This window comes from Gorilla gorilla, chromosome 1 (genome assembly GCF_029281585.2).
Source record: "Gorilla gorilla gorilla isolate KB3781 chromosome 1, NHGRI_mGorGor1-v2.1_pri, whole genome shotgun sequence".
NCBI lineage: Eukaryota > Metazoa > Chordata > Mammalia > Primates > Hominidae > Gorilla > Gorilla gorilla.
Window position 1 is genome coordinate 96,133,588 of NC_073224.2, and position 14,573 is coordinate 96,148,160.

The 14,573-nt window shown below is 44.4% G+C and overlaps 1 protein-coding gene across 2 annotated transcripts in view; it reads left to right on the forward strand.

Moving 5' to 3' along the window:
• The window catches only part of CD48 (CD48 molecule), a 33,077-nt gene extending 19,832 nt beyond the window's left edge, over positions 1-13,245 (forward strand). The window contains exons 2-4 of one of the 2 annotated variants that reach the window (XM_004027720.5): positions 6,827-7,129; positions 10,528-10,794; positions 12,859-13,245. In XM_004027720.5, the coding sequence (XP_004027769.1) occupies positions 6,827-7,129; positions 10,528-10,794; positions 12,859-12,938 (650 nt within the window). In that variant the 3' untranslated portion in view covers positions 12,939-13,245. Of the gene's footprint in view, positions 1-6,826; positions 7,130-10,527; positions 12,830-12,858 lie in introns of those variants that run through there. The other variant, XM_019025367.4, reaches the window with a different exon arrangement.
• The last annotated feature ends 1,328 nt before the right edge of the window (positions 13,246-14,573 follow it).

Below are 14,573 nucleotides of genomic sequence, written 5' to 3' on the forward strand. Positions count from 1 at the left end.
TGATTAGATTTTTTGTGGATACTCTAACTCCCCCTCTTTTTAAAAGAATTTTAATAAAGCTAAGATAAGTGGCATATTTACTTTTAGTTTTACTTTTAGTTTGCCCCATTGTCACCCTAGCTTCTTCCGAGTGCACAAGCTTACCGTAAGGCTGACTGTAGATGTACTCGGGATCTCTCGTCGACTTGTCCTCAATGACCACGCTTGAGCGTACCTTCACCCTAGAGAAAAGCCTCCACGTTGGGCACCAGATGAAGGGGTGGGTTGCCCTTCCACACCTGTGGGTGTTTCTCGTAAGGTGGAACAAGAGACTTGGAAAAGAAAAAGACACAGAGACAAAGTATAGAGAAAGAAATAAGGGGGCCCAGGGAACCAGCGCTCAGCGTATGGAGGATCCCGCCAGCCTCTGAGTTCCCTTAGTATTTATTGATCATTCGTGGGTGTTTCTCTGAGAAGGGGATGTGTCAGGGTCACAACACAATAGTGGGGAGAGGGTCAGCAGACTAACACCTGAACAAAGGTCTTTGCATCATAGACAAGGTGAAGGATTAAGTGCTGTGCTTTTAGATATGCATACACATCAACATCTCAATGCTTTACAAAGCAGTATTGCTGCCCACATGTCCCACCTCCAGCCCTAAGGCGGTTTTTCCCTATCTCAGTAGATGGAACATACAATCGGGTTTTATACCGAGACATTCCATTGCCCAGGGACGGGCAGGAGACAGATGCCTTCCTCTTGTCTCAACTGCAAGAAGCATGCCTTCCTCTTATACTAATCCTCCTCAGCACAGACCCTTTACGGGTGTTGGGCTGGGGGACAGTCAGATCTTTCCCTTCCCACGAGGCCATATTTCAGACTATCACATGGGGAGAAACCTTGGACAATACCTGGCTTTCCTAGGCAGGGGGCCCTGCCGCCTTCCGCAGTTTTTGTGTCCCTGGGTACTTGAGATTAGGGAGTGGTGATGACTCTTAACGAGCATGCTGCCTTCAAGCATCTGTTTAACAAAGCACACCTTGCACCGCCCTTAATCCATTTAACCCTGAGTTTGACACAGCACATGTTTCGGAGAGCACGGGGTTGGGGGTAAGGTCATAGATTAACAGCATCTCAAGGCAGAAGAATTTTTCTTAGTACAGAACAAAATGGAGTCTCCTATGTCTACTTTTTTCTATACAGACACAGTAACAATCTGATCTCTCTTGCTTTTCCCCACAGTCTCAGATTCCACTTATGTTGTACATGCCACTAAAAATATAGAAACTGCTACTACCAAACATATTGATAATTCTGAATTGGCTTCTTTATTTTCAAGGTTACAACAGGTGGTTCACCAGTGTAGACACCCTTCCTATATTACACATATTAGGTCTCATACCACTTTACCAGGACCCATGTCTGCAGGTAACCATGAAGTCGACTGTTTGGTGTCTTTAACCACCCAAGAAGCTCAGGAGTTCCATAATCTCACTCATGTCAATGTCACTGGCTTAAAAGATAAATTTGCTCTTACCTAGAAACAGGCTAAGTTTATTGTTCACAGCTGCCCTCAGTGCCAGGTCTTCGTACTTCCAAATAAGGAACCTGATGTTAAGCCTAGAGGCCTAACTCCTAATGCTTGATGGCAAATGGATGTGACTCATGTTAGTTCCTTTGGCAGACTGTCATATGTGCATGTCTCAGTAGATACCTTCTCAGGTTTTATCTAGGCTACTTGACAAACAGGGGAAGGCACAGCCCATGTTTAAAAACATCTGTATTCTTGCTTTGCAGTTATGGGGCTTCCATATCAAATAAAGACAGACAATGCCTCTGGATATGTTAGTAAGGCTTTTGATTCATTTATACAACAGTAAGGAATTTCCCATATTACTAGAATCCCTTACAATCCTCAAGGACAAGCTGTGGTGGAACAGGCCAGTTGCACTTTAAAAACCCAATTGTCCAAACAGTCTGAACAACCAAAACATGATTTGACTACTCCACACTCCCAATTACATTTGGCATTGTTTACTTTAAATTTTTCAAATGTTCCTAAAGATAATACTCTAACTGCAGCCAAACGCCATTATACAGGCAAAAAATTTTCCTTAAACAAAGGCAAGTCAGTGTTATGGAAAAACTCTCAAACCAATACCTAGGAACCTGGCACAATTATAACGTAGGGAAGAGGATATGCTTGTGTTTCACCAGGAGATCATCAATCCCATGTCTAGGTACCCACCAGAAGACTCAAGCTTCAGGTGAATACTGACAACTAAAACCACAGACAAAAAACATCCGTGTCAGAGACTGCCTTCAGACGTGGTGAGATCTGTGCTGACTCCTCAGAAACAGGCACATCAAATCACAATAGGTGTAAATCAGTCTCCCTGATGGCAATGGAGACCCATCTAACTAATCCCACTTCTCCTGATTACTTTTCTTTTTCTCCTTACAAACCTAAAAATCTCACCATTTCTATTAGCCTGAAAATAACATCCCTCTGTTCTTCTCTTCCTCCTTCAGCACTCAATCTCACTTACACTAGGTTTTATTTAATGATTCTCCTCCTTATACTTTCTGTCTCACCAGTCTCCTCTCACACTGATTTACCTGCTACACATAATTATTCTTATTAGGCTTATGTGCCTTTTCCTCCACTTATTCGACCTCTCACCTAGATAGATGCTCCTGTAGAAATCTACACTAACGATAGTGTGTAGATGCCTAGAGCCACAGATGACCGTTGCCCTGCTCAACCGGGAGAAGAAGGCACTGCATTTAATGTTACCATAGATTATAAATACCCTCCTCTGTGCCTCGGACATGCACCTGGTTGCATCCACCTAGAAACTCAATTCTAGGCTGCTTATCTTCCGAAAACATCAGCTACAGATAAAATAGGACATTTAGTCTCTGGCCTCTCCCTTTCTCCTTTAAAACAAATGAAAGGAGAAGTAATGGGAGATACCCCATACTTTCAATATAAACCTGCAAGAAAACCATGCCCTAAAAATTTTGAGGGCCCATCTAAAACTTTAATTTAGGATGATTGTGTTAACTCACATGCAGTAATATTAAAAAATGACTCATATGGTTTAGTAATAGACTGGGCACCAAAGGGCTATTTAAAAAACAATTGCTCCTCTAGTGGAAGGGAATGCCTGGAGGCTACTTATTTTATTTCTTATCAGGAGAGCGAGAATCATCATTCTACTTTGCATAGGAGGATCAGCTCATTCTTTCCCTTAAAATGGGAAGATAAAGGCATTACCCGCCCCCCAGGCCTTGTATGATACTCCCCATTCTGAGCCCAGAACACCCAGAACTTTGGAAATTGGCTATTGCCATGTCTGGACTGCGAGTATGGGAAGGGAAAACTATTTTGACTGTTGTTCCCACTACAGTCCCACTCTCTCAGTATCAACGTAGACCCAGACATTCTGCTTTACTTACCTCCAACCTGACTATTCCCATACAGAGTTGTGTTAAGCCTCCTTACATGCTGTTAGTAGGAAATATCAAAATTTGGACAAATAATCAAACTGTCCAATGCATTAATTGTCATCTATACACTTGTATTAACTCCCATTTTGACTCCAGGAAAAGTGTAATGTTGGTTCGAGTTTGAGAAAGAATCTGGATTCCAGTAACTTTACCTAGACCTTGGGAATCCTCCCCCCAATACATTTAATTAATGAAGTGCTACAGCAAATTCTAAAAAGATCTAAGAGATTTGTTTTCACTTTAATCACTGTTATCATGGGCCTAATTACAGTCACTGCAATGGCCACCACTGCCAGAATGGCATTACATCAATCGATTCAAACGGCTCATTTTGTTAATGATTGGCAAGCCAATTCCACCCAAATGTGGAATTCTCAACAAGGCATCCATCAAAAATTGGCAAGTCAAATTAATGTTTTAAGACAGTCTGTTATTTGGCTTGGAGATCAGGTAGTGAGTCTCAAACATCACATGCAAATGCAGTGCGATTGGAATACTTCAGATTTCTGCATCACCCCGTATTCCTATAATGAGACTGATCATTCATAGGAAATGGTCAAAGGATACCTTCTAGGTAGAGAAGATAATTTATCATTGGACAAAACTAAATTAAAGAAACAAATTTTTGAAGCCTCTCAAGCTCACTTATCCATCGTGCCTGGAGCTGAGGTGTTAGATCAGGTGGCAGAAAATCTTTATGGATTAAACCCCACTACTTGGATTAAGTCTATTGGGGGCTCCACTGTAGTAAATTTTTGGAATATGTTTCTCTGTTTAATCGGCTTGTTTTTAGTGTCCCGGACCACTCAAAGAATCCTGCGTCAAAATCGAGAGAATGAACAAGCCTTCATTGCCATGGCACGTTTATATAAAAAGAAAGGGAGAGATGTTGCAGGAAGTCAGGGACCCCAAACAGAGGGACCGGCTGAAGCCATGGCAGAAGAACATGGATTGTGAAGATTTTATGGACATTTATTAGTTCCCCAAATTAATACTTTCATAATTTCTTATGCCTGTCTTTACTGCAGTCTCTAAACATAAATTGTAAAGATTTCATGGACACTTATCACTTCCCCAGTCAATGCCCTTGTGATTTCCTATGCCTCTCTTTACTTTAATCTCTTAATCCTGTCAGCCAAGGAGGATGTATGTCACTTCAGGACCATGTGATAATTGCATTAACTGCACAAATTATAGAGCATGTGTGTTTAAACAATATGAAATCTGGGCACCTTGAAAAAAGAACAAGATAACAGCAATGTTTAGGAAACAAGAGAGATAACCTTAAACTCTGACCACCAGTGAGCCAGGCAGAACAGAGCCATATTTCTCTTCTTTCAAAAGCAAATGGGAGAAATATCGCTGAATTCTTTTTCTCAGCATGGAACATCCCTGAGAAAGAGAATACGCGCCTGGAGGTATAGGCTTATAAACAGCACCCCCAGGTGCGCCTGTCTCTTATGGTCGAAACTGCAGAGGTGAAATAGACTCCAGTCTCCCATAGCACTCCCAGGCTTATTAGGAAGAGAAAACTCCTGCCTAATAAATTTTGGTCAGACTGGTTGATCTCAAAACCCTGTCTCCTGATAAAATGTTGTCAATGACAATGGTGCCCAAAACTTCATTAGCAATTTTAATTTCACCTTGGTCCTGTGGTCCTGTGATCTCGCCCTGCCTCCTCTTGCCTTATGGTATTCTATTACCCCGTTAAGTATTTGAGGTCTGTCACCCACACCTATTCGCACACTCCCTCCCCTTTTGAAAATCTCTAATAAAAACTTGCTGGTTTTTGTAGCTTGTGGGTCATCACGGAACCTACCGACATGTGATGTCTCCCCCAGATGCCCAGCTTTAAAATTTCCCTCTTTTGTACTCTGTCCCTTTATTTCTCAAGCTGGCTGATGCTTAGGAAAAATAGAAAAGAACCAATGTGAATATCAGGGCAGATTCCCCGATAGCTGCTTAGTTCATTGATGTATCCCAAGTGTCTCAAATAGTGCCTGATAGATAGTTCCTAACAAATATTAGCTTTTAATCACCCTTTGGCTTACCCTAGTGGTCATCTCCTCCAAAGAGATTTTTCTTAGTATTTTCTCCATTTTCTATCCCTACCCTCCGGATAGGAATATATTCCCATAGCACACTGTGTTTATTGTCAGGAGTCAGGAAACGATGCCCTAAAATGATGGCCTCAGAAGCGGCCTCAGAAGTGAAAGTTTTTCTCTGACCTTCTCCTGCCCTCCTGTCTATCAGTCCCATTCTCCACTAGGCTAGCCATAGACACTGGAATCCCTCTTTCCCAAGGTGGGCCATAGAAGCCAAAACCCCTTTTCCCCAAAGCCAGCCATAAAACTTAAATATACCACCCTAACTTTCCTTGAGCCTTTCTCTGTAAAAAAAAAAAAAAAAAAAATAGCTATAAAGAAATTATCTGACCTATCTTGTTTGATTGTGAATCATAAGACCCCCATTCTAGAGAGGGCCTGCCCCACACATGGGAGGAAGGAAAGAATCTGGCACAGAAAGGCCAAGCAGAATCTAGAAAGACAGGCCTTGCTGGGTTTCCTGCAGTCAGTCTATTGGCATTCAATCATACACTTTTTGTCCAATCATATTTCTCCATGACTGTCCATACTTTGTTGAACCTAAGCATAAAAATGGACAATTTGCCCTGTATCTTTGGCTCTTCATTCGGAAGGCTCTGCTTACACGTTAAATTCATCTGTATGCCTTTCCTCCTTAACCTGCCTCTTGTCAGTGATTTTTGGCAAACCTTCAGAAGGTGAAGGGGAAGCTTTCCCTTGGTCCCCACGTTACCTTTATTATAGTCATCAAGATAATATATTAGGATTATTTGTTTGTGTGTCTGTCCTCCCACATTGGTATATTAAATATTTTTAAATAGAATCATGTACTTTTTATGTCTATGCCTCTAGGGACTAACAACATGCTTACTGAAATGAGAATAGACAGGAAACACAAGACCAGAGAGGAGATATGACTTGTCATCAGTTTATTTGAAAGTCTACTGGTATGAGAGTAAGGGAAAGAGCCAGGCCCAACCTCAGTTGGCCTTACTCAATTCTTTCATTTTCTGGGGACAGTACTAGATTAATTATAAGCAACATCCCCTTCCCCCATGCCCACTTTTCAAGCTCCAACTTTTCTTGAGTTCCTAAGCAGGAGACCTGGACCTCCAGTGAAAACCATACTCACTGCTCCTAAGCAGAAATCCCTTCCTTCTCACCTGTTCCACCAGCCCAGGCTATACCCTGGGCCTGTCAGCAACACTGCCTTCTCTAGGGCAGGTCTCACTCTGAATCTCATTGGCAGGTCACTTGGTACATATGACCGTGGTCTCCGGCAGCAACGTGACTCTGAACATCTCTGAGAGCCTGCCTGAGAACTACAAACAACTAACCTGGTTTTATACTTTCGACCAGAAGATTGTAGAATGGGATTCCAGAAAATCTAAGTACTTTGAATCCAAATTTAAAGGCAGGGTCAGACTTGATCCTCAGAGTGGTGCACTGTACATCTCTAAGGTCCAGAAAGAGGACAACAGCACCTACATCATGAGGGTGTTGAAAAAGACTGGGAATGAGCAAGAATGGAAGATCAAGCTGCAAGTGCTTGGTGAGTCAGGGGAACCAAAGAGCAAATCCCCACTCCAGTGGCCCCGGATGGACCACTGTAGGGCTTCCTGGAAGGCATGGGGCACTCCCGGGGAGGAGGAGAGAAAAACCTCAGAACAGGTTTGATTCATTTTTCCTTGATCCAATTCTATTTGGGAGTGAGCCTAGGTCAACACATCTCCAAATTAACAGTCTTAGGACATTTAACACCTCTTCTGAAGTTAGTGAGTCTAAGCTTTGAAGAGAAGGAAAACTAGAGATTTTTCCTATTTCCTTCATTTTGTCCTGTGATCAACCTAAATCAGCTCAGCTCATCTTGATTATATCTCTGAAATTAGGCTTCGTTGGACTTAAGAAAAAAGAGAATGTATTAATATAAAGAATGGGGCAGGAGTTATCAGGAGAATTTTTCAACTTTCATAATGGGCAGGACAAAAAAACTTCCACTCATAGCTCCAGTCTAACCAGTGTATATGGAATAAGGACTCAGGCATTATACCTGGAGCCAGACAGACTTGAGTTCAAAACTGGTCAGTTGCTCACTAGCTGTGCAGCCTTGAAAAAAGATCTTCACATCTCTGTGCCCATATTAGGTAAGATTCTTTTGATAGCAACTAACAGAAACTAATTCAATGTACCTTTACCAAAAAAGGAGAATTTAGTTTAAGCAACTAGGGCTATTTAAAGCAATTCAAAGAGTTTAAAAGAGCTAGGAAGGGCTTAAGGGGAGAAGATTGAAAACCAGGTTCAGGCCAGAACCCCCAGCTTCAGGAATCTGTGGACTGTGCCTATGGATTTGGATTCCTGCCATTTTACATGTTATCTCTCAAAACTTAGACTTTTGCTCCTCTGAGTTTCAATTCTCAGGGCAATTTAAAGAGAGAGAAACTGATAGTCCCAATTTAGTTCAGGTGTGTGTACCTGATCTAAACACTTTTGGTGAAAGGATCAGATTATAGGGCAGAAACATGGATATGGGGAGGGCTCCAGGGGTTGGGGTATGCAATTCTTATAGAAGAGCTGGGCTAAATAATCCAAGAGTGGTGTTCCCTTGACAGCCTTGGGTTCTTCATCATATTATGAGAATAATTCTACTTACCTTTCAGGATGTTATTAGAGTCAAAGTAGATAAGAAAAGTGAAAACATTTTTTAAAATGTCAAAACATGCAAATGAAGAGTGTTGTATACATTCAAGTTCCACCAGCCAGACAGTCCCTGATCCAAGCAGTCAGATTCCCCTTCTAACTCTTCTTCCATGTCATACGGGCTGAAAATTCAGAAAGTCCTGGGAACAAAAAGATTCAAGGTCTCTTACAGCGGTGTTCTGGTTAACAAGCTCTACAAGATTTAAAAAAAAAAAAAAAAAAAAAAGCCCTAAAGTGTATTATTTACCAACTTTGTAATTTCTGTGGTTTAAATACTGCTACCACAGTTGATTTCAATGAACTAATGGTTTCACAAAAAGCTTGCAAAATTTCTGAGTACTTAAAAATCCACAAACTGGCTTGGGCTTCAGCACATCCTGCCTGAGGGTAAGATTTCCAGGAAGTGATTAGCAGAAAAAATGGTCCTCTGGTCCAGCCCAAGCATTTCTGACAGCTCAAAGCGAGCATCTTGGAGCTGGACAACCCAAGCTGGCTCAATTAATTCCATCAGCAAAGTGCCCAGTGCTGTGCTGATCACCATGGGAAATGCAGAAGGAGTGTAAGATATGAGGCTAGAACACAGGAAATGGTGAAAACCAGGATAAAAATTGCTCAATTAAAACATATAGGGGAAGTCCAGGAAACTTTTATCACCTCTGTAGTCTGAGCAATCTTTTAGTGATCTGAGATCAGCTTCACAGAGGAGACAAAACTAGAGTTCTAGAGACCAGATTGGTAGAGCTTCTACAGCCTCTCCACACATACAACCAAGAGGCAAGCTCTGATCTGGTCCATTCTCTGCCGTCTTTTAATCTTATGGGATTTGAGTTGCATTAATTCTGCAGATGTTTCACCCTGACCAGAATGAAAAGATCTCAGAGGATTGCAGGTAAACCAGCCTTAGCCAAGGAAGGACCAGATGCTGGGACTATCTCTCATTCTCTCCGGCAGCAGTACAACAGTAATAATGGTAAAATGGCCTCTAGAATGTATGCAATACTTACACTCTGCAAAAAGCAATTATCCATGACAGGTGACGTTTTATCTTACTAATATTGTGCGATGAGGTAGAGTCAGTTTACAGATGACAGCAAGGGGGTTAACTACCTTGCCTAATGTCACTCCACTAGAGTCAAGTCCAGGACCCAGGCTGGTCTCACTCCAAAACTAGTGTTTTTGTGCCTACTTGCCTCCCTCCCTTCTTTTTCTTTTTCTTTTTCCTCTCTTCTCTTCTCTCTCTCTTTCTTCCTTTCTTTCTTCATTTTTTTTTTTTTGAAGGTCTTCTCCTTACCCAAGCTGGAGTGCAGTGGTATAATCATAGTTTATTGCAGCCTGGAACTCCTGGGCTCCAGCAATCCTCCTACCTCAGCCTTCTGAGTAGCAGGGACTAAAAGTGCACACCACCACACCTGGCTACCTTTCTTTTCTTTTCTTTTCTTTTTTAGAAACTGAGTCTATGTTGCCCAGGCTGGTCTCTTAACTCCTGGCTGCAAGCAATCCTCCTGCCTCAGCCTCCCAAATTGCTGGGATGACAGGTGTGAGCCGCTGCACCCGGCTGTGTTTTATCCTTTCTATCTCATAACTACTTCATTCATCCTTTCATGAGATACTTATAGAATACCTGCCATGTGGCAGGGATTGTGCTAGACATGGAGATACCAAAGTTAGCATACCAATCTGTTTATCACAATTGATGTGGCTGGAAGTTACATGAAGTTCTTCTCTGTAGCTCTGCCAGAGTCTAGAAGGCTGGCACCTGCACTGGATGGTTGTGCAAAGGACTTTGCCACGCACAGGCAGGTACCTCTTACCTTAGGACTCTTGCTGAAGCTGAGCCCGATAATTGGAAAGACAGACCAGCCAAGGTGCCCGCCATGAACCATTGCTAGAGAAGGGTCCCTGAGCATCTCAGGCAGTTGATATACTAAGTCTGACCCCAGCAAGTCTCTGGGCTGTTCGTTCAGGCTCACACACGATCATAACCCCATTTTGTTCCCAGAGCATATAATGGACTGTGGCGCCCCCTCCAGGACCCAGCTTAGCTTCCCTGCCTAGGAGCCGCCTTGCAGTGAGTCTGTGAGGCCTCAGGAGGTCAAGGCTGCTCACTGGCTCCCTCTGTAGAACTTCTTTTTCATGACTCTGCCTCCTGGGGCACTCAGGCCCCTTCCCCGGATCCCTTCGTTCTTTGTTGGCTAAACCTTCACAGCATGAATGCCTCACTGTCTCATCTTATAACATCCTCCTCACTTTCAGACCCTGTACCCAAGCCTGTCATCAAAATTGAGAAGGTAGAAGACATGGATGACAACTGTTATCTGAAACTGTCATGTGTGATACCTGGCGAGTCTGTAAACTACACCTGGTATGGGGACAAAAGGCCCTTCCCAAAGGAGCTCCAGAACAGTGTGCTTGAAACCACCCTTATGCCACATAATTACTCCAGGTGTTATACTTGCCAAGTCAGCAATTCTGTGAGCAGCAAGAATGGCACGGTCTGCCTCAGTCCACCCTGTACCCTGGGTAAGAAGGATCCCTGGGAGCTGAGGGGGGCACAGGGTAACTGGAGCTGTTTTGAACAAAGAAAGGCTGGGGGTCGGGGTCCTACTCAGCCTCCTTGCACAGTGTGGTGGTGAATCCCTAAGGTGTCTGGGAGAGCTGGGAGACGTGGGTTCTGCCACCAGCTCTACCACCACCTCCCAGCCGGCTCACCTCAACTTCGTGGGGCTCAGTGTTCTCACCTGCAAAGGACGTTTGGGAGAGATCTCTGATACTCCTCTTCCCTCTCCTGCTCTAACAAAGCATAGTCCTAACATCTGAGGCCAGGGTCATCATAGAGTAGACTGAAACATCAGGGTGAGCAGGGAGAAGGAAGGGCAAGTGGGCGAGCAGCTGTCTAGAGGGGCTTCATTAGACAGCCAAAGTCAGCCAATGAAAGAGGGACCGAGGTCATTAGACCGCCAAAGTCAGCCAGGGAAAGAGAGACTGAGGAGACGGGCCTGAGAGAGGCCATCGAGGAGGCATGAGAGCCTGAGCCTCAGGCGAAGCTTCTCCTCCCCAGGCTGATGTTCCTAGATGAAGTTAGGAAGCCAAATTCCCCTGTCTCCTGGGAGGATCCACTCATGAGTGTCACACCTGGCTCTAGATCAGGCCTACACTGGTGCTAGCATGGGACAGCTAAGGCCAGGGGTTTTAGAGTCAGTCATACATGGGGTCACTTCTAGGACTGTCACTTACTAGCTAAACAAGTTACTTAGCTTCCCCAAGTCATGTTCTTCCTAAATAAAGGACAAGATAACAGTTCCTATCTCGTGCTAAGGATTCAATGAGACAAGACATGTAACCTGCCTATCACAGTGGCTGACAAGTCCTTAGTAAGCGGGAGCTAAATGAGACGCAGTCTCTTAGGGTTTTGGGGACCCTTAATAAACTTGGATCAATATCTCCAGCACTCTGGGACCCCTACCCTCCACATTCCTGAAGTCAGATCCCTGAGCCCTAGCGTACACATTCTTCTAGACTAACTCAGACCTGAGGTGCTCACATTCACCTGTGACCCCTGTCATGCCCAGTCATCAGGGATCCTGGCCTCTGAGAACGTTGCTGTTTTGTGGTCTTCCTGGGCTCTGTCTACCCTCCTTAACTGCACTGATTTCTTTATCTCTACTCCCACATGTGGACTACGGAGACTGTGTATGCTCTTCCTTATTCTTCCTAACTAATTGGCCCTGTCTCTACCAGCCTCTCCTGACATGCCCTGCTCTTCTGCCACCACAGACCCACTGTGACAGTTGGGTATCTGACCATGAGAACACAATTTGGCTGGTGGTTCCAACACCACCCTCATATCAATATCACATCCTGAGATCCAGAAAAAGGAAGAAGCACATTCCCTGTCCTCTATAAAATGGGTGTAACTGTTCATCCGAAGAGAGGATAAAAGCAATAATAAATCCATTTTTTTGGAAGGGTAAACCCATCTGTCACTTTTTAGTCACCGAAATTATCCTAGAAAGTGCCCTCAAACTCCCTTCCCTTCTGTATCACTCATTCCTTTTTTGTTTTGATTTTCTCCAGCTCAGCCCTTCCCCACCCCAGCATCTAAGCTTCCCTTCCATCCTTTTTCTTTTTCTTTCCTTTTCTGTCTTCCTTTCTCTCCCCTTCTTCTTCCTAGTTGGTGCAGATACTTAGTGGGGTAGAGAAACAAGGAAAGTGGTCCTTTTCTCTCTAAAGTCAGCTGTGCATTGTATCATGTGGTCATCTGTCTGTACCTGAAGATCTACCCTACCTCGTTGATGTCCAGAGTAGGGGAGCAATGCTTTCCCAGGCCACAGATATGTCGAGGTAACCTTTGAGCACAGGGCCCAGGTAAGCCAGTGATATTTAAGGAATTTCTGCATTTTTTATACTTTATGTTTGGGGAGATTGAGGAAAAGAATGTCCCAGGCAAATAGGATGGGATTCAGTGAAGAAATTCATTTCCCTGCTCTGTGAGCTCCCACACCAGTGTCCAGTACCCTTGCCCCTTCTCAATACATTAGTCAAGATAAAGATACCTAAGTGTATAGGGTTTTCTTGCTCTTTCAGCCCGGTCCTTTGGAGTAGAATGGATTGCAAGCTGGCTAGTGGTCACGGTGCCCACCATTCTTGGCCTGTTACTTACCTGAGATGAGCTCTTTTAACTCAAGCGAAACTTCGAGGCCAGAAGATCTTGCCTGTTGGTGATCATGCTCCTCACCAGGACAGAGACTGTATAGGCTGACTGGAAGCATGCTGCTGAATTATCAACGAGGATTTTCAAGTTAACTTTTAAATACTGGTTATTATTTAATTTTATATCCCTTTGTTGTTTTCTAGTACACAGAGATATAGAGATACACATGCTTTTTTCCCACCAAAAATTGTGACAACGATATGTGAATGTTTTATTATTTTTTAAAATAAACATTTGATATAATTGTCAACTAACTGAATTCCTGAAGTTGTCCCAAATCTGTCAGACAGTGCCTGCTCCATCAGCTGGGAGAAACTGGAATCTGGAGACACAGAGGGGAGAGCCTGGAGCCACCGGCTCCTGTGTCAACACAGCTGAGGAGCCAATTTTTGCTACCTCTGACCCTTATTCCAACATCCATGCTAAGCTTCCTGGGGCTCCAGCTCCCCTGCCAAGACTTTGCCTCCTTCCCAGTGGCTTGCCTTGCTCTGGCCCCTCTGAGGACCACTCTCCTTAAGTCTGCTGCAAACATGGGTTCAGGCTTGCTCTCGCAGAAGGAAGGATGCAGCTCTATCTCATAAGAAGCCTTCCTGCCCCACAAGCCTCGCATAGGGAGCTGAATTCTCTCTCCTCTTTTCCATTGACTGTGTGGGCAACTCTTCAACTCCTAGTTGTTTCATGGGATCCAAAAAAACCATCAGATCCACACAGTGGTCTCACCAGAGTTGTCCACTATATGCAGGTAGGCGCCCCCAGGCCCACCACTGACATAACACCTGGGATTTTTGCTTAATGTCTCCTGCTCTAAGTCTCCTCATGTGCCTGGAGCTGAGAGGGTCACTACAGAATGCACTTCCCCTTCAGAAAACTGCCCACCACAGACTGCTTGCCTTTCAAACCAGACCAGCCTCCCCCACCTCCCTCGTGGCCCTTCCCTCCTCACCCCATCTCCTCGGTGACAGATACAGTGCTGTGTGTTTGCCAAACCTTCTCATTTTCCCCTGGGTGAGTGAAAAAACTCCTTTTCCCAGCTACTTTTGTGTTTAGCTGGAGCTATGTGATGAAATCTGTCCAATAGAAAGTGGGCGGCATGGATGTGGCAGGAGTGAAGGACTTCAGAAAGTCTGGCTATATGATGCAAGAAACTGCATCGGAGCCATTGTTTGGAAGGCAGCTGCCTGCCCTGCATTGCACAAGCATGATAAGAAAGGTAGGGTTTTGTCTTTTCCACAAGACAGCCTGGGCTTCCGAAGAAACCCACCACCCTGAGCCCAGCCTGTAGTCCCATCCAAAATCACCCCTGAGCAGCCTGCATCCCCATCCAAACTCACTTCTGAGCAGTCTGCATCCCATCCGAACTCACCCCTGAGCAGCCTGCATCCCCATCCAAACTCACCTCTGAGCAGCCTGCATCCCCATCTGAACTCACCTCTGAGCAGCCTGCATCCCCAACCAAACTCACCTCTGAGCAGCCTGCATGCCCATCTGAACTCACCCCTAAGCAGCCTGCATCCCCAACCAAAATCACCTCTGAGCAGCCTGCATCCCCATCTGAACTCACCCCTAAGCAGCCTGCATCCCCATCCAA